Genomic DNA, 27,990 nt, shown 5'->3' with positions numbered 1-27,990 from the left:
GAGAATAAAGAAAGGCTAAAGCACTACAGTCAATAGATTTTCAGAAAGGTCCATCCGAGAGCTTCACTCTTCATCATGTCCTTTCTGTGACAAAGAAGATAAATAAAGGTTGAGAAAATGTTCTTCTGTATTTTCTGAAAAATGTCTGATTAAATACTGTTCTTCATGTAAATCTTACCATCAACTATTCCAATAAATCATTTATAAAAAACAATTTTGCTTGCCATAGTACAGAAAGTGACCACTGAAACCAAGATATGCTTTTGAAATTATGTTTCTGAACAATAATCCAATTAATATTTGATCCTGTCCTATACAATATTCCAAAAATATATATTGAATGTGAATAATAGTATGGCTGTTGGACATCAAATACTTACAGAGCTATTGAGGTAGAGGCGGTTGTCATACCGAGGGAATTTACAAATTATGAATATTTTCATTAAAATAACTGACCTGGGAGTCAGCATCACAACTCTTGGCCTCACTCCTCATCCTTTCCCTTCTGTGACAGAGAAGATAGATGGATTATTAGAAGATTTGAATACTACTGTGTAAAGGAAAATATTTTATCCTGCCATATACTGTGTCCTTAAAATATACGATGGGAAACTTCAACAGGTATGTGTATTATGGTATGGAATACACTATGAACATCATGCTGTCCCCATACAGATACTAAACATGTATTCGCTGCTCTGGCACCCCAGTGGTGGAACAAGCTACCCCATGACGCCAGGACAGCGGAGTCACTGACCACCTTCCGGAGACACTTGAAAACCTACCTCTTTAAGGAATACCTGGAATAGTATAAAAGTAATCCTTCTACCCCCCCCCCCCCCCCCCCCCCCCATTAAAAAAAGTAATAATAATAATTATTATTATTATTATTATTTGGGTGGTTGTCCCACTGGCAATCATAAGTTGAATGCACCAATTTGTAAGTCGCTCAGGATAAGAGCGTCTGCTAAATGACGTAAATGTAAATGTATCTGATTCTCTTTACTGTGTAATAGCCAACTCTAAGAGTTTACCAAATGTTTAAAAGGAGCAATAACGTCCAATTAAATAATTAAAAAAACACTAATACATTTTGCTCTTCAACTACAGTATTACAGAAATGAGTTACAACTGTTAAAGCTGTTTGCCGCACAGATTCAAGGAGTGATCTAAAACAATTCTAGATTTAGCCACAATTAAAAGGGAACTCCTCTCAAAAAACATTATCAGCTATGTTGGTCCTCGTCCGGAGGTATTATTGATATCATTTTTCTATATTTTAAATACAACGATTTAGCCAAAATGTTCATGGAAAATAAATCCATGACACCATTCTGACTATTAGCATTCAATGAAAATGTCCCTTGATCTTGTCCTGTATAGTTTTAGAACACAATAGATGGCAGCAAATGAATAAACATGCATTGTTATCAATTATGAATAACAATATATATAATGATAATATGAATAGCTAGTTGATGAAATATGCCTTAACGCTTTTCAAAGTTAAGGCTTTTTTCGTGTACAGTGCCTTGCGAAAGTATTCATACCCCTTGGATTTCTTCACATTTTATTGTGTTACAAAGTGGGATTAAATTAGATTTTTTATTAATACAAATTGTATACTAAAATATAGTTGTGGCATTAATATTCAGCCCCTTTGTTTAGGCAAGCCTAAATCATTTCAGGAGTAACATTGTGAAATAGGGGTTGACATGACGTTTTTTAAGACTAACCCTTCCTCTATCCCCCATACATACATCTGCAAGGTCCCTCAGTCAACTATTGAATTTCAAGCACAGATTTAACTACACAGACCAGGGAGCTTTTCGAAAGCCTGCTAAAGAGGTGCAGTAATTGGTAGATGGGTAACAATAACAAATCAGACATTGAATATCTCTTCAAGCATGGTCAAGTTAATATTTTATGCTGTGGATTATGTATTAAACCATCCAGACACATCAAAGTCGTCCTTCTGAACTGAGCTGCAGGACAGGAATGAAACAGCTCAGGGGTGTCAACATTTGGCCATAGGTGATTTAAAACAAGTTACAGAGTTCAATGGCTGTGATGGGAGAAAACTGAGGATGGATCAACAACATTGTAGTGACTCCACAATAATGACATAAAAGAAAAATACAAATATACAGAACAAAATGAATACTACAAAAATAAAAAACACAGCAAAGGAATATACTTTTTTTGCCTAAATGCAAAGCTGTATGATTGGGGCAAGTTACAGTTTTGACTTAAATCGGCTTGAAAATGTATTGCAAGACTTGAAAATTGCTGTCTAGCCATGATCCCTAACATCTTGACAGAGCTTGAATAATTATGAACAGAATAATGGGCTAATATTGCACAATCCAGGTGTATAAAGCTCTTAAAGACTTACCCAAGAAGACTGACAGCTATAATCCCTGCCAAAGATGTATTGACTCAGGGAGCTGAACACTTCCATTTCTATTCATCTTTGACATTACAGAGTATGCATAGATTGTGTGTGTATTTTGTGCAGATCCTTGACAAAAAATTACAGTTAAATCTATTTTAATTCCACTTTGTAACACAATAAAATGTGAAGAAATCCAAGGGGTATCAATACTTTTCCAAGGCACTGTACATTGGGACACTACAGTACAAGGGAAGTCTGCAAATGATCCTTTAGGACTCTTGAAAAAGTAACTTTACTGACCTTGGAGCCGGCATCACGACTCTTGGCTCTCATCTTATTGACCTGAGACTCAGCAATATCAGCCCTCTCTTCTGCCTCATCCAGTTCATGCTGAATCTTACGGAACTTGCCCAAATTGGCATTGGCTTGTTCCTCCTGTGAAAAATGTTAAATATAATTAAAGTTTCTAGAATACAAAACAATTTGAAATTTACAGATGCATCGGTTGGATGATAGAAGGTTACTTACAGCCTCCTCTGAAGTTCTCTTGTAGGATTTGACCTTCAGCTGCAGTTTGTCCACCAGGTCCTGCAGACGGCTCAAATTCTTACGGTCTTCCTCAGTCTGCACACAAAAAGAAGGGAAAAAATAGTAATACTGTATATGTATCTTACATGTGATTCTGAGCATCTTAAAGTTAATTGTGCACTGTCAACTTAAAGTTTATGATGTACCTGGTATGTGAGCTCCTTGATGCGTCTCTCATATTTACGGACTCCTTTCACAGAATCACTGCTCCTCCTTTGCTCCATTTCCACTTCACTCTCTAGCTCTCTCACCTAGAAAGATATGATCAACGTTAACACACCATTTCCAATTACATTGTTAGTTACCAGTACTTTCAATATTGAAGCTAGAAATATGACTAGAAATATGAAATGTGACATTGAATTAATAGAAGAGAATGTAGCTTAGACACATACTCTGGCCTCCAGCTTCTGGATCTGCTTCTTGCCACCCTTCATGGCAATTTGTTCAGCTTCATCCAGGCGGTGCTGCAGGTCCTTGATAGTCTGCTCCATGTTCTTTTTCATGCGCTCCAGGTGAGCACTGGTGTCCTGCTCCTTCTTCAGCTCCTCTGCCATCATGGCAGCATCAGTAATGGCCTTCTTGGCCTTTTCCTCAGCATTTCTGCACTCCTGCACAGCCTCCTCCACTTCATTCTGAAGCTGGGATGTGTCCCCCTCCAGCTTCTTCTTCTGGCTCAGTAGGCTGGTGTTCTACACATGTTTATGACAAATTATTTGTATATTACCTCTACATACCTCAAGTAGCAGACATTTAAAGATGGAATCCGTAGTAGGGGAAACAGCGGCAACCGCCATTGTTATTGTTTTTGTTTTGTTGACAAAGCAGAGTAGAGGAGCGTCACACAACATGTTACAGTACATTTTCTGCTGTTTTATCGTGCTTGCAATGATATCCAAACGGAAAAAAACAGTGTTTGTCATTTGCAGTAACTTTTGTTGTTGTAATATCGCAAACAGACGTGGCAGTTTCACCATTAAGGATTCCAGCTTTAAGGAGAACACTAATTGTTCTATGTTACTGTCTTACCTGCGAGTGGAGCAGCTGAACTCTCTCACTAACATCCAGCAGTTCCTGCTCAGCAAGTTTGCGGCCTCTTTCAGTCTGCTCCACCAGGGCTCTCAGCTCATCCAGTTCAGCCTGAATCAGGTTGTTGCGTCTCTCCACAATGGCAATGTTCTCCTTCAGGTCATCATTGTTACGAAGAGCATCATCCAGCTGCAGTTGAGAATCCTGTAGAGAGAATTGATTTTACTATATTTATTGTATTGTTTCACAGTGTGGTTTGGCTTTTTCTGAATGCACAAGCAATGTTTTTAATTCAATGGTGTGGAAGTAATACCTTCAGATGGGAATGGAGACCCTTAAGTTGCTTCTGGGCCTCGGATGCCTGCCTGTTGGCCTGGCTGAGCTGAATCTCCATCTCATTGAGATCTCCCTCCATCTTTTTCTTCAGCCTGAGAGCTTCGTTCCTGCTGCGAGTTTCTGACTCCAGGGAGCTTTGCAGGGTATCCACAACTCTCTGCTGGTTCCTCTTATTCATCTCCATTTCTTCATCCTTCTCCACCATCTTCCGTTCAATGTCAGCTTTCACCTGACTGAACTCCAGCTGAGCTCTCAGGATCTTGCCCTCCTCATGTTCTAGGGAGGCCTATGAGAACACAGCCACCCATAGTTTGTAAAATCTTGGTTAAATTCTGGTACTTTCACAATCTGTAAATGTTTTCTATTCTCACCTCAGCTTCCTCTAGAGCAGACTGTATCTCAGCCTTCTCCTGCTCTAGCTGTTTACGGATCTTCTCCAGCTCATGGATGCTCTTTCCTCCCTCACCAAGCTGCTCAGTCAGGTCAGAAATTTCCTCTGTGGAAAAATATAGTTGTACATCAGAATATTTTTGGGATAACTGATCTCTATAACATATAAATATTTTATTGACTAAGTTATATAGGCCATTAATTATTATGCTCTAACCTTGGAGGTTCTTGTTCTCCCTCTTCAGGGTCTCCAGATGATCCAGAGACTCCTCATAAGAGTTCTTGAGTTTGAAGAGTTCAGTGTTGAGAGATCTGGCCTCTTTCTGGGAGCTCTCCAGCTCAGTCTGAGACTCCTCAAACTTCTGCTTCCACTCAGCCAGGACCTGAAAATCATACAGGTATTTTAAGTAGTTTGAATACAGTGTATGATTAAGTACTTTATTGTCCATTAACTTACAGAGAACGAAAATGTGTCTTTATGCTCACAAGCCAACCCCCTGAGACACACAAGGGCTGGAAGCAATGGGTTAGGGGGTTAAGTGCCTTGCTCAAGGCCACAACGGCAGGTGATGGTAGGATGTAGGATGATGCCAGCAATCCTACGGCTGCCAGCTCACTCCGCACCAGGTTTTCTGGCTAGATTCTCTAACCACTGGGCCAGTGGTTCCCAACCTTTTTTGAATCATGGCACACTTTGACGGGATAAAACATTCTGCAGCCTCCCGAGTGGCTCAGCGGACTAAGGCCCTGCTTCGCAGTGTTGTGGCATCACTACAGCCTTGGGGTTCGATCCCAGGCTGTGTCACAACCTGCCGTGATGGGAGTCCCATAGGGCGGTGCACAATTGGCCCAGCGTCATCCGGGTTAGGGGAGGGATTGGCCGGGGGGGATTTACTTGGTCATCGTGCTCTAGCGACTCCTTGTGGCGGGCCGTTTCTTGTAGTTGGCCACCAGGTTTGCACACATCTCAGGAGGGATTTTGTTCCACTCCTCTTTGCAGATCTTCTCCAAGTCATTAAGGTTTCGAGGCTGACGTTTGGCAACTCGAACCTTCAGCTCCCTCCACAGACGTTCTATGGGATTAAGGTCTGGAGACTGGCTAGGCCACTCCAGGAACTTAATGTGCTTCTTCTTGAGCCACTCCTTTGTTGCCTTGGCCATGTGTTTTGGGTCATTGTCATGTTGGAATACCCATCCACGACCCATTTTCAATGCCCTGGCTGAGGGAAGGAGATTCTCACCCAAGATTTGATGGTACATGGCCCCGTCCATCGTCCCTTTGATGCGGTGAAGTTGTCCTGTCCCCTTAGCAGAAAAACACCCCCAAAGCATAATGTTTCCACCTCCATGTTTGACGGTGGGGATGGTGTTCTTGGAGTCATAGGCAGCATTCCTCCTCCTCCAAACACGGCGAGTTGAGTTGATGCCAAAGAGCTCGATTTTGGTCTCATCTGACCACAACACTTTCACCCAGTTCTCCTCTGAATCATTCAGATGTTCATTGGCAAACTTCAGACGGCCCTGTATATGTGCTTTCTTGAGCAGGGGGGACCTTGCGGGCGCTGCAGGATTTCAGTCCTTTACGGCGTAGTGAGTTACCTATTGTTTTCTTGGTGACTATGGTCCCAGCTGCCTTGAGATCATTGACAAGATCCTCCCGTGTAGTTCTGGGCTGATTCCTCACCGTTCTCATGATCATTGCAACTCCACGAGGTGAGATCTTGCATGGAGCCCCAGGCCGAGGGAGATTTACAGTTCTTTTGTGTTTCTTCCATTTGCGAATAATCGCAGCAACTGTTGTCACCTTCTCACCAAGCTGCTTGGTGATGGTCTTGTAGCCCATTCCAGCCTTTTGTAGGTCTACAATATTGTCCCTGACATCCTTGGAGAGCTCTTTGGTCTTGGCCATGGTGGAGAGTTTGGAATCTGATTGATTGATTGCTTCTGTTGAAAGGTGTCTTTTATACATTAACAAGCTGAGATTAGGAGCACTCCCTTTAAGAGTGTGCTCCTAATCTCAGCTCGTTACCTGTATAAAAGACACCTGGGAGCCAGAAATCTTTCTGATTGAGAGGGGGTCAAATACTAATTTCCCTCATTAAAATGAAAATAAATTTATAACATTTTTACATTTTGTTGTTGTTATTCTGTCTCTCACTGTTCAAATAAACCTACCATTAAAATTATAGACTGATCATTTCTTTGTCAGTGGGCAATCGTACAAAATCAGCAGGGGATCAAATACTTTCTTCCCTCACTGTACTCATTCAAGGGTTTTTCTTTATTGTTACTATTTTCTACATTGTACAATAATAGTGATGACATCAAAACTATGAAATAACACATATTGAATCATGTAGTAACCAAAAAAGTGTTAAACAAATCAAAATATATTTTAGATTTGACATTCTTCAAAGTAGCCACCCTTTGTCTTGATGACAGCTTTGCACACTCTTGGCATTCTCTCAACCAGCTTCATCAGGTCGTCACTGGGAAGCGAGCTGGGAAGCGAGCTGCCCAGTGACACAAGCCTACCAGACGAGCTAAACCACTTCTATGCTCGCTTCGAGGCAAGCAACACTGAAGCATGCATGAGAGCACCAGCTGTTCCGGACGACTATGTGATCACGCTCTCCGTAGCCGATGTGAGTAAGACTTTTAAGCAGGTCAACATTCACAAGGCCAGAGGGCCAGACGGATTACCAGGACGTGTACTCCGAGCATGTGCTGACCAACTGGCAAGTGTCTTCACTGACATTTTCAACATGTCCCTGACTGAGTCTGTAATACCAACATGTTTCAAGCAGACCACCATAGTCCCCGTGCCCAAGAACTCTAAGATAACCTGCCTAAATGACTACCGACCCGTGGCACTGACGTCTGTAGCCATGAAGTGCTTTGAAAGACTGGTCATGGCTCACATCAACAGCATAATCCCAGAAACCCTAGACCCACTCCAATTTGCATACCGCCCCAACAGATCCACAGATGATGCAATCTCTATCGCACTCCACACTGCCCTTTCCCACCTGGACAAGAGGAACACCTACGTGAGAATGCTATTCATTGACTACAGCTCAGCATTCAACACCATAGTGCCCTCAAAGCTCATCACTAAGCTAAGGATCCTGGGACTAAACACCTCCCTCTGCAACTGGATCCTGGACTTCCTGACGGGCCGCCCCCAGGTGGTAAGGGTAGGTAACAACACATCTGCCACACTGATCCTCAACACGGGGGCCCCTCAGGGGTGCGTGCTCAGTCCCCTCCTGTACTCTCTGTTCACCTATGACTGCATGGCCAGGCACGACTCCAACACCATCATTAAGTTTGCCGACGACACAACAGTGGTAGGCCTGATCACCGACAACGATGAGACAGCCTATAGGGAGGAGGTCAGAGATCTGGCCGTGTGGTGCCAGGACAACAACCTCTCCCTCAACGTGACCAAGACAAAGGAGATGATTGTGGACTACAGGAAAAAAAAGAGGACTGAGCACGCCCCCATTCTCATCGACGGGGCTGTAGTGGAACAGGTTGAGAGCTTCAAGTTCCTTGGTGTCCACATCACCAACGAACTATCATGGTCCAAACACACCAAGACAGTCGTGAAGAGGGCACGACAAAGCCTATTCCCCCTCAGGAGACTAAAAAGATTTGGCATGGGTCCTCAGATCCTCAAAAAATTCTACAGCTGCACCATCGAGAGCATCCTGACTGGTTGCATCACCGCCTGGTATGGCAACTGCTTGGCCTCTGACCGCAAGGCACTACAGAGGGTAGTGCGTACGGCCCAGTACATCACAGGGGCAAAGCTCCCTGCCATCCAGGACCTCTATACCAGGCGGTGTCAGAGGAAGGCCCTCAAAATTGTCAAAGACTCCAGTCACCCTAGTCTTAGACTGTTCTCTCTGCTACCGCACGGCAAGCGGTACCGGAGTGCCAAGTCTAGGTCCAAAAGACTTCTCAACAGCTTCTACCCCCAAGCCATAAGACTCCTGAACAGCTAATCATGGCTACCCGGACTATTTGCACTGCCCCCCCACCCCATACTTTTTACGCTGCTGATACTCTGTTAAGTATTTATGCATAGTCACTTTAACTCTACCCACATGTACATATTACCTCAACTACCTCAACTAGCCGGTGCCCCCGCACATTGACTATGCAACGGTACCCCCCTGTATATATAGCCTCCCTACTGTCACTTTATTCTATTGTATATATAGCCTCCCTACTGTCACTTTATTTTTACTTCTGCTCTTTTTTTTCTCAACACTTTTTTGTTGTTGTTTTATTCTTACTTTTTTGTTTAAAATAAATGCACTGTTGGTTAAGGGCTGTAAGTAAGCATTTCACTGTAATGTCTGCACCTGTTGTATTCGGCGCATGTGACCAATAAAATTTGATTTGATTTGATTTGATTTCAATTAACAGGTGTGCCTTGTTAAAAGTTAATTTGTGGAATTTCTTCTTTCTTAATGCGGTTGAGCCCATCAGTTGTGTTGTGACAAGGTAGGGTTGGTATACAGAAGATAGCCCAATTTGGTAAAAGACCAAGTCCATATTATGGCAAGAACAGCTCAAATAAGCAAAGAGAAATGACAGTCCATCATTACTTTAAGACATGAAGTTCAGTCAATCCGGAGAATTTCAAGAACTTTGAAAGTTTCTTCAAGTGCAGTCGCAAAAACCATCAAGCGCTATGATGAAACGATTAGTTACCGGAGTGTAACTCCAGTTCTATGAGTGGAGCGGAGCCCCATAGGGGAGCTCTGCTCCTATTGGTTTACCCACTGCCCTAAGGCAGCATCAGCCTGAGACAAAATTATGCACACACCTGCAGCCAATAGGAGTACAGGTGTCCCTATAAGAGGGGATGCCTCCCCTCAATCAGCCTCCCGAGATATTTATCTTCAGCGAGACTAGAGAGGGTCGACAGGGCCTTAAGTCCTATGAGGCTCCGCTCCACTCATAGAACTGGAGTTACACTCCGGTAACTAATCGTTCTATATCGTGGAGCTCCGCCCCATAGGGGAGCTCTGCTCCTATTGGTTTAAGGCGGAGCGTAGCGCTCCAAAATGTACTCCCTGCCGAGCCCAACACTTCCCATCGAAATGAAAAGGTCAGGCCTAGCAATGGCTGCAAACCAAGTCCCGCAGTACTGTGACCACTGTAACCTTACAAGTGTCACCATATACTGCGTCATCGGTTAAAAACCCGCCCCACCTAGTCCAATGGCAACACCAATGACTAGTGGGCAGATCACCAGAATATAAGCCATACTAATCTGTACTAGCAGATAGATGGTACCTCATATCCTGTTACAATACTACCGACCACTAATGGAATGACACAACGTGTCACTCTACATTGTGTATACGGTAGGCCGCCTCACTCAATCAATGGAACTCCAGAGATTAGTGGGCAGTTCCCAGAACATGATTCATACTAATCTGAACCAGCAGATAGATGACATCACATTCCGTCAAATAAACATGACCGGTCTAATAGCATCGTAACCAAGTTACTACTATTATCCCTCATCATGCCGCCCCACTCCAGTGAATCACTGGTGGGCAGATCAATACATGCCCTCTACTGTACTGAAACCTGTCAGTCAGGAGTCATGCCAAAAATATGTCCTTCTATCAGAAGCGGACCTGATAGAGACCTTGTCTCTACAGTCCTGCATTCCTCTCCATTTAGCTCAAAGTCTCCCTTCAGCCACGCTGAGTACAGACTGAGCCAAAGAGTTAGAAGACATATCCAAGAGATAGAAACTGATAAATGGAGACGGTGTTGACCATGACGCCGCTCTACATATATCCTCTACCCCTGTTCCTCTGAAAAGGGCAGTAGAAGCTGCTACTTCACGAGTGGAGTGAGCTCTGATACCCTGAGGCAATTGTCGCCCCGCTGCCTCGTAAGCTGTCTTAATGCCCTCACAAAGCCAATGAGACAGACGCTGTTTCGAAAGTGGTCTCCCTAGTGCAGCCGCACCGTGACACACAAACAGCTGAGACGATGACCTAATCGCTGCTGTGCGCTCGACGTAACACGCCAAGGCGCGTACCGGGCACAGGCGATGGAGCCTTTCCTCACTCCTCTCTCTATGAGGAGGAGGAGAAAAGGCCCACAGCTCCACGGTCTGTGATCTATATGAACTCCTAATAACCTTCGGCACAAATGCCGGGTTAGGACGTAACACCGCTCTGCTCAGATCGCCATTAATGGCTAGGCAGTCGGGTCTCGTCGAAAGAGCAAACAAATCACTAACACGCTTAGCCGTAGTCAAAGCGAGCAACAGTGCTGTCTTAATAGACAGCATCTTGAGGGGTATTTGATTCAATGGCTCGAACGGCGACTTACATAGCGCTTCGAGTACCAAAGCCAAATCCCACTGAGGAAGCGTGGCTCTAGGTGTTGGCCTAAGCCGCCGCGTTCCTAAAAGGAAACGTTTCACTAGAGGGTGGCTAAAGACATTGTCTCTGCCAAACCCCTCATGACAAGCTGAAATCGCCGCGAATAGATCCACCTCGGCTCTCCCGAACTGTTCCCAAATTTGGAGAAGGTTGATGTGGCGACTCGAAGGAGGCCACACACCTCCTATCGCTTGGGTCTGACATGTCCCTCCCCATCCCGTCAGAGACGCATCTGTGAACACTGGGATGTAGGAGGACACTTTGCCTATCGGGACTCCGTGCGTGAGAACGCGCGAGTTTCTCCAATAGTTCAGATCTGCACTGAGCGAGAGGGGAACCACCACCAACCGATGACGTTGATGCACTGGGTCTAGTCTTAGTTGGGCGAACCATCGCTGTATCCTGCGCATGTGCAGGAGTCCCAGCAGAACCACAGAGTGGGCTGACGACATGAGACCCAAGAGTGACATGATCGACAGCGCCGTCACCGTGTGATTCGGACGACACTTCCTCAGGGCTAGCAACAAGGCTACCCTTCGAGGGTCCGAAATTCGAGCCCTCATCGTTACAGTGTCTAGCTGTATCCCCAGGTAGACAATCTGATGACTGGGCCAGGGGGCGCTCTTTTTCCAATTCACAGCGAACCCCAGACGTGTGAGATGAATCACTGTCTGTGTTGTGTGAGTGAACGCCAGCTCTGCTGACGGGGCGAGAACCAGTAGGTCGTCTAGGTAGGCTAATAGCCGTATTCCCTGACGACGCAACGGTTCCAATGCCGCCTCCACACACTTGGAAAATGTGCGAGGTGCCAGGGCGTACCCAAATGGCATCCTCGTGTATTCGTACGCCACCCCTTGAAAGGCGAATCGCAGAAACTTCCTGTGACGCGGCTGTACCGGCACATGAAAGTATGCGTCCTTTAGGTCTATGCTCGTTTCAAAAGTCTCCCTTCTGGACACATTCCAGTAGACGTTTTGTCGTTAGCATTCGAAAGGGCATTTTGGTTACGCTCTCGTTGAGAATGCGTAAATCCAATATCGGCCTCATTCCCCCCGTCTTTTTGGGCACCAGGAAGTAGGGCGAATATAGCCCCTTGTTCCTTTGCTCATGGGGAACCACTGTGACCGCCTCCTTCGCCAAAAGTTCCGTAATCTCTGAAACCAGAGCGGCCACTTTTTCTGGCGTTTTCATCACCGTCTCCACCACTCCCCTGAACGGGGGTGAGGTCCGATGGAATTGGAGAGCATAACCCTTCTGCAACGTCTGTTCTAGCCAGCGTGAGAGGGTGCAGCTTCGCTGCCACTGCCAGCAATGCAGAGAAAGTGGCCGAGCGCGAAGCTGTGGTACATTCAGTAGGAAGGACCTGTATTCCTCTATGGCCCTTGCCGCCGCTGTTCCTCGACACTGAGGAGGTGGAACAGCCCAAGGCGGGCCTCCCATGAAAGGGAGAGGAAACATTGGTGCGTTCTGAACCCAAAGGGGGGGCAGAAACGTCGGTTAATCTCGTAACCGTCGAATTCCTGCCCTCCGTGAACGCAGCACAGGTCTGAATTGCACTGACCGAGGCCACAGCCTGCGACAGGGCACCATCCCCAGTAAGCGATTGCGTCATCGTAGATGTCTGCAATTCGCTATTAGAGCCCCTCACTACAACACTCCTAGGAGTCTGTAATATGAGGTCTCTATGAGGTAACCCAAGGCGGCGCCTTGATACCTTCTTAGTCTTCACCTTCTGTGTGTGTTCAACTCTGCACCTCTGGTGGGTTGAATCACTCTCAGTGTGAGTATTAGCGCGTTCTGTGAGAAGTGGGGGCTCAGATACGTCAGTTATTCCCGTAACCTTCGAAATCCGGCCCTCCGTGAACGCAGCGTGGGTCTGAATCGCACTAACCGAGACCCTAGTCTGCGATAGTGCGCCATCCCCAAACCGTGGCTGTGTCCTCATGTCAACTGACTGAGGCTGTAGCCTGCTATGAGAGGCACTCACTACAACACTCCTTGGAGTCTGTAATGTGAGGTCTCTTTGAGATATACCAAGACAGCGTCTCGGTATCTTTTCTCCTTTCACCTCCTGTGTGCGTTCAGCTCTGCACCTTCGGTGGGCTGAACTACGCTCAGTGTGGTGAGTGATGGCGCGTTCAGAGAGAAGTGGGGGCGCCGATACACTGGGCACCGTCGTGACCGTGGTAATCGGGCCCTCCGTGAACGCAGCATGGGTCTGAATCGCACTAACAGAGACCTTGGTCTGTGATAGTGCGCCATCCCCAAATAGCGACTGCGTCATCATGTCAGAATCTGACAGAGACTGCTGTCTGCTCTGTGACGCACTTCTTATTGAAGTGTTATGTGTACCTACTCTAACTGCCTGTTCAGCAACGCACCCCTGGTGGGCTAAACGGCGTTTAGAGTGGTAGGTGAGAGAGGGTGAGATTTGAACGCTCTCGGACGTATTATGGAAAAGGGGCTCTTTTTTGACAAAGTCAGGTGGAGCCAACTCTTTATTACATACATCAACAACAGCATAAGCATCATCACCCATCCCTTCAACCGAAGGGTGGGGGGAAACAGTGGTCGCGTTCAAAGATGACGTGACCTCCATCCGCTCCCCCGCGTCCCATCATGTGCGCCTCCTCTTGTGGCCTCCCTTGGGGGCCCAGGTCGGCGTCTTCACCACCTCCCTTGCCGGCTGCAACGGGGCCACCGTGGCTACTGGGGGGGCTGGGCCCGCTCTCCTGCCTCCTGTGGCTGCCGACTGGTGCCGGATACGCCGCCTCGCCGTAGACCCTTGTCTACTCTGGGGGGCGGAAGTCGATGGTCCTTGTGACGGCGCAGGGCCTAACCTCCTTGCCAATGGCAAGTGTCTGGCCAACTGCTTCTTCTCCTCGTCCAGTCTTGAAAACCTCTCCGTCGCCTCCTTGACGGCGACTCCGAAAAGTCTGTCGTCAGAGAGGGGGGCGTTCAAGAGGGACGTCCTGTCTGCTTCCTTCATGGTCGTCAAAGACAACCAGAGGTGTCACTCCGCGACCACCGAGGTGGCCATGGACCTCCCCGAGCAGACGGCCGATGCCTGTGTTAGGTGTAGGATGGCGCCAGAAATCCTGGATGCCTCCTCCACCTCCTCTGGCTCCAGCTCTGTCTTACCCGTGGTTAAACGGGACAGAGCGGCTGCCAAGAGGGCAATATTGTTAGCTGCTGCTACAGCTTGGGCTCCCAAATTAAAGGACTTCTCTAACAGCTGCGCTGTGAGGCGGTCCTTTTGAGATGGCAACATGGCTTTTTTGGAAGAGGGCCAAGGACTCGAACCCGGTACGAGATACGCTGCCATGGCGCTCTCTAACCTGGGGATTCCTTTGTTTTGGCCCTGGAACCTTCCCTCCACTCTAGTGAATGGGAGGTACGTTTTAGCCGGCGAACGCGCCGCTAAAGGTGCCTCCCATGAGCCCTCGACGTATTTGGCCAATGTAGGCATGGCAGGAGCCAATGGCTCTGCCGCTCTTCTTGGCCTGGAGTACGGGCCGCCCTCCATTAAATCAACCTCCGGGGCGGAGGGAATAGGGGGCAGCGGTATCTCCAACCGTCTGGCAGCTCTCTCTATGAGACCCGGAAAATCCGCTCTCAGAGATGCTGCAGCGAAGGACAGGGCTTCTGATTTCTCAGAGCCCGTGTCGTCATCGCCATAGGAACTACCAGCCCTCTCTCTATCCAAAGGATAGGGGGGCTTGAAGGTATGAGGGACGGGGTCTGACTGTTCCATTAGAATGTCAGCCTCATCCTCAAAGTCCCTATCGTCCCCTGAGTCTGCGCGGTCAGATGACGCCTCTGAAGCAGAGGCTAAAATCGACAGCACGTCCTCTAGGGGGATATCCTCCCTAAAAAACGCCCAACGCTGCTTCCTCTCCTTTACAGAAAGGAGGGCGCAGGAGGCGCAATTAGGGGGACTGCAGACGCCCTCTTTGGCATGCAGGGACCCTAAACACATGAAACATAAGTCGTGGGAGTCACCGGCCGCCATGGAGGAGCATCTGCATTGAGCTCTGTAAAGAGCTTTTGGGGGTGGAAAATCTCCTGGTGTGCTCATTCTAGGACGACGTCGATGAACTGGAAAATCGACGGCGTATCTTTGTCCTGAGTCTTTTCTTCGTGTCTTCTTGGCTTCTTCAGTCTAGTCCAGTCGCTGAAGATAAAGGGAGGCTGATTGAGGGGAGGCATCCCCTCTTATAGGGACACCTGTACTCCTATTGGCTGCAGGTGTGTGCATAATTTTGTCTCAGGCTGATGCTGCCTTAGGGCAGTGGGTAAACCAATAGGAGCAGAGCTCCCCTATGGGGCGGAGCTCCACGATATAGAACTGGCTCTCATGAGGACCGCCACAGGAAAGGAAGAAGCCGAGTTACCTCTGCTGCAGAGGATAAATTCATTAGAGTTAACTGCACCTCAAATTGCAGCCCAAATAAATGCTTCACAGAGTTCAAGTAACAGACACATCTCAACATCAACTGTTCAGAGGAGACTGCGTGAATCAGGCCTTCATGGTCTAATTTCTGCAAAGAAACCAACACTAAAGCACACCTATAAGAAGAAGAGACTTGCTTGGGCCAAGAAACACGAGCAATGGACATTAGACCGGTGGAAATCTGATGAGTCCAAATTTGAGATTTTTGGTTCCAACTGCCGTGTCTTTGTGAGACGCAGAGTAGGTGAACGGATGATCTCCGCATGTGTGGTTCCCACTATGAAGCATGGAGGAGGAGGTGTGATGGTGTGGGGGTGCTTTACTGGTGACCACACTCAATGAACTGTATAAGGCAATAAGCAAACAGGAAAACGCTTATCCAGAGTGGCCAGGGACTTTAATCGACGGGGCTGTAGTGGAGCAAGTTGAAAGCTTCAAGTTGTGGTCCTCTGTAGCTCAGCTGGTAGAGCACGGCGCTTGTAACGCCAAGGTAGTGGGGTCGAACCCCGGGACCACCCATATACAAAAAAAAAAAATGTATGCACGCATGACTGTAAGTCGCTTTGGATAAAAGCGTCTGCTAAATGGCATATTATTATTATTTAAGTTCTTTGGTGTCAACATCACCAACAAACTATCATGGTCCAAACATACCAAGACAGTCGTGAAGGGGCACGGCAAAGCCTATTCCCCTTCAGGAGACTGAAAAGATTTGGCATGGGTCCTCAGATCCTCAAAAGGTTCTACAGCTGCATCCTGACTGGTTGCATCACTGACTGGTATTGCAACCGCACATTGACTCTGTACCGGTACCCCCTGTATATAGCCTCGCTACTGTTATTTTACTGCTGCTCTTTCATTATTTGTAATTTTTACTTAACTATTTTTGACTTAACACTTATTTTGTAAGTAAGCATTTCACTGTAAGGTCTACACCTGTTGTATTCGGCGCATGTGACGAATAACATTTGATTTGATTTGAAATCTACGGTGGAGTTGCTTACCAAGAAGACAGTGAATGTTCCAGAGTGGCAGAGTTACAGTTTTGACTTAAATCTACTTGAACATCCTGAAAATTGTTGTCTCACAATGATCAACTACGAATTGAAAGACCTTGAATAATTTTGAAAACAGTAATGGGCAATGTTGCACAATCCAGGTATGGAAAGCTTTTACACGTACCCAGAAAGACTCACAGCTGTAATCCCTGCCAAAGGTGCTTCTACAAAGTAGTGACTCAGGGGTCTTAAAACTCATTTAAAGGAGATCATTCTGTATTTAATTTTCAATAAATGTGCAAACATTTCTAAAAACAAGCTTTCACTTTATTATTATGGGGTATTGTGTGTAGATGGGTGAGAAAAAAAATCTAATTCATCCATTTTGAATTCAGGCTGTAACACAACTAAATGTGGAATAAGTCAAGGGGTATGAATACATTCTGGAAGCACTGTACTCCCAAGCCAAAATTCCATGTGCATTCCAAAGGACACGTTTATAAGTGAGTGTTCCAAAAACGTACCAGTTGAAAACCACTGCACTAGGCTACCTGCCGCCCCTCATGTACTATAACGAAGGCTAATAGGACTTGTGTATTACATATGTTTTTTTCTTACCTTGTCAAAGTTCCTTTGCTTCTTGTCCAGAGAGGCAGCAGCTGCATTGGATCTCTCCACATCCACCATGAGATCTTCAATCTCATTCTGGAGTCTGTGTTTAGTCTTCTCCAGGGATGAACATTTAGCATTTACAGCTTCCACAGCTTCCTCTGCATCCTGCAGACGCTGAGCCAGCTTCTTCCTAGATTGGCATAGATGAGAAACACATTTCAGAACAGCTGACTTTTTTTCTGTCCAAATGGTTGTATAACAGGTAATCCATGTATTATTCATCATGTACATTTGTGTATCGCTCTTTCAGCCAAGGTTCAATAGCCTGAAAAATAAGAGAAAGTAAGAAAACATCCTTACTTTGCGTCCTCAAGCTCTTCAGTCTTCTGGATGGCATCAGTTTCATACTTGGTTCTCCACTGAGCCACCTCAGCATTAGCCTTCGACATGCCACGCTGCAGCTCAGCCTTGGCCTCCTGCTCCTCCTCATACTGCTCCCTCAGCAGATCTGAGTCATGGCGAGCAGACTGCACTGCATGGGCAAGTGCGTTCTTTGCCTGGTAAGGAAATTTGAAAAAGGATCTGTAATTATGCTGGAAGATAAATGTGGTTAGATAAAGGACACTGCATTCTTTGTCTAAATACCTTGACTTCCTCCTCCAATTGTCTCTTGAGGTCTTCAATCTGCTGAATGTTGGACTGCTTACCTCTGGTCAGTTGGGAGACCAGAGAATCCTTCTCCTCCAACTGTCTGGCAAGTTCACCTGTTTTCATGCAATTTAAATTATTTTAAATTATATTACTTAATCTGGTTATTTATTGTGGCTGTTCATGTGAATGTCCAGGTTTTTTGTTAATATACCATTCTCAGTTTGAAGCTTTGCTTTCTGCATGGTGAAATCATTGATGGATCGCTGTCCTTCCTCAGCTTTCGTCCTGTATTCACTCATCTGGTCCTCTAGAGTGCGGCACATTTTCTCCAAGTTTGTCTAAAAGCAGATTTGTTTTTGAATGACAGAACAGCATCACAAGATTAAAAAGCATGTTGAGAAAAAGCATACATTTTCTAGATTGTTCAATGATACCACATACTTTGGACTTCACAATCTGCTCCATGTTGGAGACCACATCGTCCAGCTCCAGTCTGAGTTCACTCTTCTCCTTCTCCAGCTTCTGCTTCACTCTCTGAAGGTTGTCAATCTGTTCTCCCAGGTCAGCTACACTGTCAGCATTTTTCTTTCTCAGAGTGGCAGCTGTAGCCTCATGCTGCAGAGTAGCCTCTTCAAGGTCTCTGCGCATCTTCTGGAAGTCAGCCTCCCTCTTCTTGTTCATCTCAATCTGGGCAGCAGTAGCACCACCAGCCTCCTCCAACCTCTCACTGATCTCTTCTAGTTCTCTGGCCAAGTCTGCCCTCTGTTTCTCCACCTTGGCACGGGTAGCTCTCTCAGCCTCCAGCTCTTCCTCTAATTCCTCAATGCGGGCCTGAAATGGTAGGAATTCAATTTATCTATTCAAAATGTAACTTTAACAAGTAAATTTTTTCAACAATTGTCTTGAATTACCTGCAGCTCCTTCAGTTTTTTCTGAAGCTGGGCACCCAAGGCCTGCTCATCCTCAATCTTGCTGTTGAGTTGGCTCATCTCAAAGTCCTTCCTGTTGAGAAGAATATGTATTTTTAGTGTTTTTTATTGAATAATACTTTGTAAAAACTTTTTGATCTGTGATCTTACTTCTTCATTCTCTCCTCCAGCTGCTGCTTGTCATTCTCCAGGTCCATTAGGCTCTCCTGGGTCAACTTCAAGTCTCCCTCCAGCTTTCTCTTGGCTCTCTCAAGGTCCATTCTCACCTTCTTCTCTTGCTCCAGAGACCCTTCAAGCTGATAAAATATATATTGAACAATATTCAGAGTAACCAATTTACTGTAGCCTATTTTGAGGATATAACTAATTTTGTTTTAATTTTTATGAATTCCTATTTGATACTCACATCATCAACTTGCTGTTCCAGTTTGGCTTTGGCTTTGGTCAGCGTGTTGACTTTGTCCTCCTCACTTTGCAAGTCATCCAGCGTTTGCTGATGAGCCTCCTGCAGCGCCTTCTTCTCCTTGGTCAGCTTGGCAATGATTTCGTCCAGAGCTGCCATCTCCTCAGTCAGGTTTTTAACCTAAGGACACAGAACATTGTCATTACACTTTCTAAAAACTAATTAATTTGAGTTTTAACAACACAAGAAAGCGTTTACCTTGTTCTCTGTGGCATGCTTTTCCTTCTCCACTTTAGCCAGAGTGAGCTCCAGATCATCAATGTCCTTCTTGAGTTCTGAGCACTCATCCTCCAGCTTCCTCTTCTTAGCAGTTAGCTCTGAATTCATCTCCTCCTCATCCTCCAGTCTTTCTGTCAGCTCTTTGGCTTTGGCCTCAAGCTGGATTTTGCTTTTGATCAGACCCTCACATCTCTCTTCAGCATCAACAATAGTGTCTTCTTGCTGTCAATGTGTCAATATATTGTAAGTATGTCGAATTCTCCAATGCTCAGAAGTTTGTTTGGTGACACTACAAATGATCGACAAATGCTCTACTGATTGTATGTATCTATTTAGCAAATCGTGTCTCTTCTCTCTCTTGTTAGCTCTTAGCTAAAAGCTAACTAGAAAGGCCATTTTGACCAAAGATGTGACTGTAGCAAAATAACTGTAGTGCAGTTAAAGTTACTCACAGTTTGGACAGCGAGCTGCAGGTCATTCTTCTCTTGGAGAAGGGACACCATCTTTTCTTCCAGCTCCTTTTTACGGGCTTCAGATTTAGCATAAGCCTCTTTAAGCTTCAGGAATTCTTCTTTCATGTTGGCCATCTCCTTCTCAGTCTCTGCTGACTTCAGCAGAGGTTTGATCTTGAAGTACAGCTTCATCCAGGGCCAATTCTTGACACCCATGAAGGCACGAATGTTCCATTGGATCACAAGCAAGGCATCCCTACAAAATTGTAATAAAATATAGTTAATATAGCCATTCCTCACCCATAACATATTCTCTGCAAAAGTTTAAGCTATTCTCATTTCTACCTGCGGTCAACCATTTTCTGGAACTCAATTCTGGCAAGTAGACCACGTGATCTGGCCTGGAACGCAGTGATTATAAGAGCGAGACGATCGTCTCTCATCTCCTCAAGTAGACCCAGGAGACCAGCCTTGAAGAACACCTAAAGATACACAAAGGAGATAATGTGGTGCTTGGATCGTCTTGTATTTAGTAGGATTGTATTTTTCTGACAGTTGACCATAAATAATTTGAATGTGGTATCCCCCAGATTTACAAATCTTGGCAGTCATGTTTAGATTGCTGATTTCTTGCTTCTGTAAGAAAATGGCACATATTGACCACTATTTTCCCTGTACTGAGCAATTGATTTTACAACTTCAGACCCAGCATGTTGACCAAGAGTTACTAAATTTGGCAAGGTCTTTAAAAGCAGAAAGTCCATCTCAAACAGGATGGCCACTAGGCTTTTAATTGCTACTGTAGATCTGGATCTACGACGTTGAGGCCCTATACCAAGTATAAATGTATATATCTTGACTTGACCCATTTGCCCTAGAGACAGATGACATGAGATAAGCATGATCAGTCATATAGCAGCAGTTATTTCAAGAGGCATTGCTCAGGTTGGCTGGATGGTGGAGTATTGGTAATATACTGCTTAGACCCCATAATTACTGCTACTTTTCCATTCTGCAATTTATGCTGCTTTCGTAACCAAGTGGGAGGTGTGAATTTACCAGTTGTGAAGTCGTAAATACCAGCAGTTGGATGCACGTGCTTTGAACTCATTTAGAAACGCCAAGTGATTAATGGCCTACAAGCTGCGTAATCCATAAACTAAAAGTAACATCCATATTATTAGATTGTTTTTTATAAGTAATGTTTTGTCCGAAAATGCTGTTTTCGAGGTCATTTCCTTAGTAGGTGACGTCAAGAGGTCAGCATATGCAAGAAGTGGGAGCTCAGAATGATAGACGAGTTTCCCACTAGTAATTACCAGTTGGAGGGGAGTTCAAGTGGGTTATTTAGAGTCGTATGTGGTAAATTCCCACTTCCCAGTTGGTTACGAACGCACCATTAGATAATTTACCTTAGTGTGTCCTAATCTGTACTGGGTGTGGTCAATATCCAAAGAGCCCAGCAGTTTTTCTGATGCCTTCATGTTGTCCATGAACTGACCCTCAGGGATAGCTTTTGGATTGAGGATGCGGTATCTGAATTTAAATTAGAAAGCAATTATCTTCAAAAATGGAACACCTGAATAGGTAAGCAGTTGAATTTATTTTGGAATGGAAATGAATAATTATTTTTACCTTTGTTTGAAGTCAGCATACAGGATCCTGTTGGGGAAGCCCTTTCTGCAGATCCTGATGCCTTCCAGAACACCGTTACAGCGCAGCTGGTGCATGACCAGAGGATTCTCCATGGCCCCAGGAGTCTTGGTCTCGTTGGGGATGATGCAACGTACAAAGTGGGGGTGAGTAGACCTCAAGTTGGTCATGAGTTTACCCAAGTTCTCCTGTGAGTATGACAAATGTTGAATTTTCCATCAGTGAAGGAGTCTCCAAGTACCTTACAAGTCACAGTGGCATTTAATGCTAACATGCCAATCCACAACATACTGTCATCTCAAATATAGTGCAAATATAATACATTTGTTAATAATCTTCCATGTGAAAACATCCGAAATATATTGATTTAAGCTCAGATTTACCCTGTGCAATGCAGACACAGTCTGGAAGGAAGAGCCTTTCTTCTTTTTTCCTCCAGCCGCTTTTTCTTCAGGTGCTGTATGATAATGAAATAACAATTCAAATATACTATTATTGCTACTATCATATACTGTGGATTGCTATTTATTTTAGTGTGTTGTAGTCTTTGCAGATAGAAACACATAGTACCTGCTTCTGCACCAGCATAGTTTGCAAAGAGGTTGGCCAGGAACTTAAGACTTGACTTCTGGAACAGTCCGACCACAGTCTCATTCAGGGGGTCCTTGTTCTTCACCAGCCAGTTACCAATGTTGTAGTCAACAATGCCAGCATAGTGAACCATGGAGAAATGGGCCTCTGGTTTACCCTTAACAATCCTAGGCTTCTGGAAGCATGCATTTTTGCCCAGATGGTTTTCATACAGCTTAGCTTTGAATGTATTATCACTGGCCTTGGGGAACATGCACTCCTCTTCAAGGATGGACATGATACCCATGGGCTAGTGGAAGGAATGAATGAAAATAAATTAATACTAAGGGAAAAGCATTGTGAATAAATAAAATAATAATTTGTCATTGAAGCACATTTATAAAGATTGCTCTTGTAATGTTTGAAATCTCAAAGATGACTCTGTACACATCATATAAACTACTGCACAACTGAAGCCACCAACCCTTTCAATGAGGTCAATGCAGGCAGCCAAGTCCATGCCAAAGTCAATGAACTCCCAGACGATGCCCTCTTTCTTATACTCTTCCTGCTCCAGCACAAACATGTGGTGGTTGAAGAACTGCTGCAGCTTCTCATTAGTGAAGTTGATGCACAGCTGCTCAAAGGTGTTGAACTGGAAGGGAAGTTCAGTTACTTTATTTTGTCAGCTGTAATGTTTTAGTTAAATCATTTCATGATGTGTCCTTTAAAAAAATCAAATTTACATCAAACACTCACCTCAAAGATCTCAAAGCCAGCAATGTCCAGCACACCAATGTAGTGCTGGCGAGCGTTCTTAGTGTCCAATGTAAGGTTGATTCTTATCACCATCCAGAGGAACATGTTCTCGTAAATTTTCTTTGCCAGTGCACCAATAGAGTAGTACACCTACAAAATATTAAGAAAATAAAATACCAAAACATAGCCTCAACATAAACACATAGGGACAGTTTCCTAGAAACAGATTAGGCCTAGTCCTGGACTAAAAAGCATGCTCAATGGGGAATGACAGGTATGAACATCTTAGCAACTTTATAGACAAGTTTTATGCTGAATATTAATTACTTTTTTGGGAGACTCACCTGGTTGACATTCTGACCTTTGGTGACCCACTCATTTCCAACTTTGACCCTTGGGTTACACAAGCCCTTGACCAGGTCAGCAGAGTTTAGGCACATCAGATATGCAGCTTTGTCAAGATCTAGAAAGGCAATGTTTTATGATTGGAAGAGGCAATATAACAGATTTTTTTGATTTTCGGATTTTTCAGATATTACTTTATAATGAAGTGAGAGGCTGAGTGGCGCAGTGGTCTAAGGCACTGCATCGCAGTGCTAACTGTGCCACTAGAGATCCTGGTTCGAATCCAGGCTCTGTCGCCGCCGGCCGCGACCGGGAGACTCATGGGTGGCGCACAATTCGTCCAGGGTAGGGGAGGGAATGGCCGGCAGGGATGTAGCTCAGTTGATAGAGCATGGCGTTTGCAACGCCAGGGTTGTGGGTTCGATTCCCACGGGGGGCCAGTATAAAAAAAATATGTATTCACTAACTGTAAGTCGCTCTGGATAAGAGCGTCTGCTAAATGACTAAAATGTAAATGTAAAAATGTTGTATATCCTCAGCACTCACCCTCAGTGCCATCTGCCTCTGCTTGCTCCTCCCGCTGCTTATTCTTAAACTTCATGTTGCCGTAGTGCATGATGGCACCAGTCAATTTATACATGCCATTCTTCTCCTCTTGGGAGAAGCCCAGCACATCAAAGGCATCCTAGTTCCGAATTAAAGGTAATTGTTTTGAATTGGAGAAGGGGTTGGAATATTATTGGATATACAGTATATAGTATGTACATATTTTACTCACATCAGTAGCCATTAGCTCATCTGCATCATTAATGGAAGTTACAGCAATCTCTCCTTGGGAGATGAAGGCATAGTCATAGGGATTGCTGGTGATGAGTAGCATCTCTGAAAATAATTGAACAGCTCAGTTTAATTTGTGTTCATTGGCATTGTGTTATATTATACATAGGCAGGTCGACAAATTAGTCCTAATCGAGTTTAGAAAAACTGCAGCTGGAGATTGTTTTGTGTGCATTGAATTTCAGTGTTGTGTGCTTAAATGGCATTTAAATAATTGCACCTTTCTCGTGGACAAAGGAAACGTTCCAACATAAATCACCTATATTGTGTTGTGAGTTTTACGTTGGGGGATGGGGGTAGCACACTGCCTGGGCTGGCTACATCATAAGAATTTAATTGGATTTAATCAGAAATGTTCAGTTTAATCCAGAATTGACCTCAACCCTACTCAGTTTGATGATTCAATACTCACCCAGCAGTTCTGGTTTCTGTTGGGACAGGATCTGGTAGAAGATGTGATAGTCTCTCTCAGCCTTGAGCTGGAAAGTTACACGTGACTTCTCCAGAAGATCTGATCAGTATGGAAAGTGCTTTTGGTATTAATGTTTTTCCTGTTTAAAGAGATCTGTTCAAACCTGGGCAAATTGAGTATTGTACTCACAAGTCTCAATGTCAGCAGACGAAAGCTTCCCAGTGACTCCAAAATGAATTCGGATGAATTTACCCTGGAAGTTATTGTAAAAGCAGAAATTAATGAGCACATTACATCTGGGTTCAAGTAGTATTTGTTTTCTTTTTGAATACCTTATAACACATAATTGATCTTGCATGGTGTAATGGAACTGATGGAATAGTCCTAAAAGTTTAAATCCCACCTATCTGGTGCACTATGCATGCTCAATCAAACACTGAAAGTATTTAAAAGTAAATAAATACTATTTAAACCCAGCTCTGTTGTACACATACAGTCCCAAAAGGGAATATTAGCTGATGGACCTGAGCCAGATTAGCTGACGTCATGACATCAAGTAATTATATTGAAATAAAATCCAGATCCTAATAAAACTCAAACACAGAAGATAACAGATAAGTTGAACATGTTTGATAAGATTTAAATGATATTTAAATGCAAACAAAGACCAAACTTACAAATCGGGAGGAGTTGTCATTCCTGATGGTCTTGGCATTACCAAAAGCCTCCAGTGCAGGATTGGCCTGGATGATTTGATCCTCCAGGGTCCCCTACAAACCAACAACCATATAGTGTTAAAATGATGCAATAAAAATCTGTATGAACACATTTTTTATTTTGTCAACATATTCTCATTCAGCCATGAAGAATGTTGGGGGAGTGGCAAATGGCGTGGTTTTAGAGATTCAAAGCAAATTTCCTGCAATTCTATACATTTTGCCATGTGGCTGAGATTATTATTTATTCAGTTTTAAAGGTAATTTCCTTCAACAATTCTACACATTATGCCATGGCTTATGCCTTGTTCTTATGCTATCTGAGTGACTCAAACATTATTTTAAAAAATCAATGAGGGCCCCATGACATGACATTTTGGGAATTTTAGATTCTCCCTGATTATTTCGTTTTTATTTTAGTGATTGTTAGTTAAAAAGTCAACAAAAGAAATTGTGGTGGCCACGATTTAGCAGCAGCGGTGCACACATTTGCATTCTATTTTACCTTTTTTTCATCTGATGCACTTTTCTTTCCACTAACAGCAGCAATGCTGGCGAAGTACTGGATGACTCTCTTGGTGTTAACAGTCTTTCCAGCACCGGATTCTCCACTGGGATTGAAAATACAAATGTTGATGTCTCAGAAATCCTCTTAATTTGAAATAGCCTCAAATGGATATAACCTTTGGTTGATGTACTTACGTGATAAGAACAGACTGATTTTCCCTGTCTGTTGAAAGAGAAGTATCAGTAAATGTGTCATTTATAAATGTCATTTTTGATGTCAATGTAAATGGAAAGTATATTCTACCTGACAACATGTACTGGTAGGCATTGTCAGAGATGGAGAAGATGTGAGGTGGAGCTTCACTCCTCTTCTTGCCTCTGTATGCATTGACAACAGACTGATCGTACACTGGCAGCCATTTGTATGGGTTGACAGTGACACAGAACAGCCCTGAGTAGGTCTGTGGAAGACGAGGGGGATGCTGCAGATTTAGTTTCATGCATTGAATGAAGGTTTGATTTAATGGAGATATTAGCAGACTGGTCATTACTTACGTAGATCATCCAGGCTGCGTAACGCTCTTTGAGGTTAAACAGCACAGCGGGCTCGTGCAGGAAGGTGAACATCGCCATGTCCTCAATTTTATCAAACTTTGGCGGGTTCTGGGGGTGGACGTCGTCCTCCTTCACAGTAACAGTCTAAAGGAAAATAAAATGAAATTGTTTTGTTACATTTTCAAGGTGTAGAGGTATTCCATTTGAGACAAATCCTAACTTGAGATTGATAACACACAGTGTTGAATTTTCACAAATTATTCATTTACATGTAATGTCTGATTTGCATGAAAGTTAAAGATCTCAAGTTAGGATTCTGCTTTTTATTATCTCTTGTGAGAATAATTTGAATAGTAAACATTAAAGCGCATAACTCAATTCAGTTAATAAATAATAGTTCATCAAAACATAGAGTTATCCTAATAGCAAAAATGTATTATCTTATGATTTCCAGAAATGTTTTTCACTAAAATATTTACCTTTCCAAACTCAGTATCAGCAGTGACTTTAGCCCCATCTCTGCTGGTGATTGTGGCCTTGACGTACTCAACCTCAGGGTCAGGCACATAGCACTCTCTCTTTATGTCAAAGGGTCTAGTCTGGCATTCCATACGCTCCTTGTCTGACTTACGCAGATAGGACGCTGCGGCGCCAAACTCTGCCATCAAACTGTCCCCCATCCTTAAACCTGTAAAGGCAGGAACAGAGCATTGAATACATACATATGTACATATTACATACAGTACAAGGATTGAGTTAACGCAGCCCCAAACTCTACCATCAACGCGTCCCCCATTCTTAAATCTGTGCAGGTATGTATCTATTATTATTAGGTTGAATTTGCTAAACTTCCTGATTTACATGTGGCTGTCCTCTCACTGTTGCCATGGTTTGTTGTATACTAGGATTCTCATGACAAATATTTCTCAAACTTAAGAAAGCACAACCATTTAGATATTCATACTTTACAGTATTTTTTACAATATCAACCACATTTTGATAGTTTTATATTTTTATTCTGTTAATGACAAAGGGAACCATGCATTATTGTGGTAATAATCTTATATCAATGTAAAGCATTAATATGAAAGAATATTAAATACATCAACAACTTTAGGGCTCCTGGGCTGTATTAGTGTTCTCTATGGAACCAGTTTTGGAATGCATAATGTAAATAAAAAATATGGTCCCAAACATTTTCCACTAAAGACCTAAGTTAATTATAAAATGGTATGCTAGTATCACTAAGTATACATATATTGTATATGAGTAGTATATTGTACCATAGGATAATGGTCATGGACCAAACAATAGAACTTTAAAATATAAGCCTAAAATAGTGATGACACTGACAACATGTAATTACTGTACAGGAGAGATGTGTTATGCAACATATACAGATGGAGGATCTTAATTTGACCTATATTGTCAAAGCAAAACAATCCTGTAGCAACAGTATTTTAACGTTTAGTCCATAATGTTGCTTGATCGGTGGTTAGGCTGTTAGCTGGCCAAAAGTAGGCTACATGAAAAGTGCAATACTGTTAATATAACCGTCTGTTAGTGTGGGTTTTCAGTTAAATTATGTAAATCACGAAGCTCTTCAGCATTTCGTGCATTGCAGGAAAACTCATCAACAAAAGAGTCTGTACATCTGTGCAAGTTGACTAGATTGATGTGTACAGATACCAAAATG

General features: G+C 44.0%; 1 protein-coding gene across 4 annotated transcripts; it reads right to left on the bottom strand.

The window, feature by feature from the left end:
• Positions 1-63: 63 nt before the first annotated feature.
• On the bottom strand, positions 64-26,974 carry LOC311101939 (myosin-7-like; the record flags this gene model as incomplete). 4 transcript variants are annotated; one of them, XM_084143179.1, is made up of 37 exons in its annotated part: positions 64-84; positions 2,696-2,830; positions 2,924-3,019; positions 3,130-3,234; positions 3,379-3,675; positions 4,013-4,216; positions 4,326-4,634; positions 4,720-4,844; positions 4,956-5,121; positions 17,233-17,416; positions 17,587-17,783; positions 17,872-17,990; positions 18,089-18,215; positions 18,319-18,708; positions 18,789-18,879; positions 18,957-19,102; positions 19,213-19,389; positions 19,468-19,710; positions 19,941-20,196; positions 20,286-20,422; positions 21,353-21,476; positions 21,576-21,781; positions 21,977-22,050; positions 22,155-22,473; positions 22,648-22,818; positions 22,923-23,072; positions 23,267-23,385; positions 23,814-23,952; positions 24,046-24,149; positions 24,517-24,615; positions 24,706-24,769; positions 25,194-25,286; positions 25,738-25,843; positions 25,935-25,962; positions 26,044-26,200; positions 26,295-26,438; positions 26,774-26,974. In XM_084143179.1, 37 exons carry the CDS (start codon positions 26,972-26,974, stop codon positions 64-66), a joined length of 5,823 nt encoding a protein of 1,940 aa, XP_083999305.1. The 4 variants fall into 4 exon arrangements, with proteins under 4 accessions (XP_083999305.1, XP_083999306.1, XP_083999307.1 ...); XM_084143180.1 differs by having other exon boundaries at positions 22,164-22,473; XM_084143181.1 differs by having other exon boundaries at positions 21,977-22,041; positions 22,164-22,473.
• Positions 26,975-27,990: the final 1,016 nt, after the last annotated feature.

Source organism: Coregonus lavaretus (genome assembly GCF_964263955.1).
Source record: "Coregonus lavaretus genome assembly, chromosome: 2".
In the NCBI taxonomy this organism is placed as follows: domain Eukaryota; kingdom Metazoa; phylum Chordata; class Actinopteri; order Salmoniformes; family Salmonidae; genus Coregonus; species Coregonus lavaretus.
This window is presented reverse-complemented; position numbering and strand designations above follow the sequence as displayed.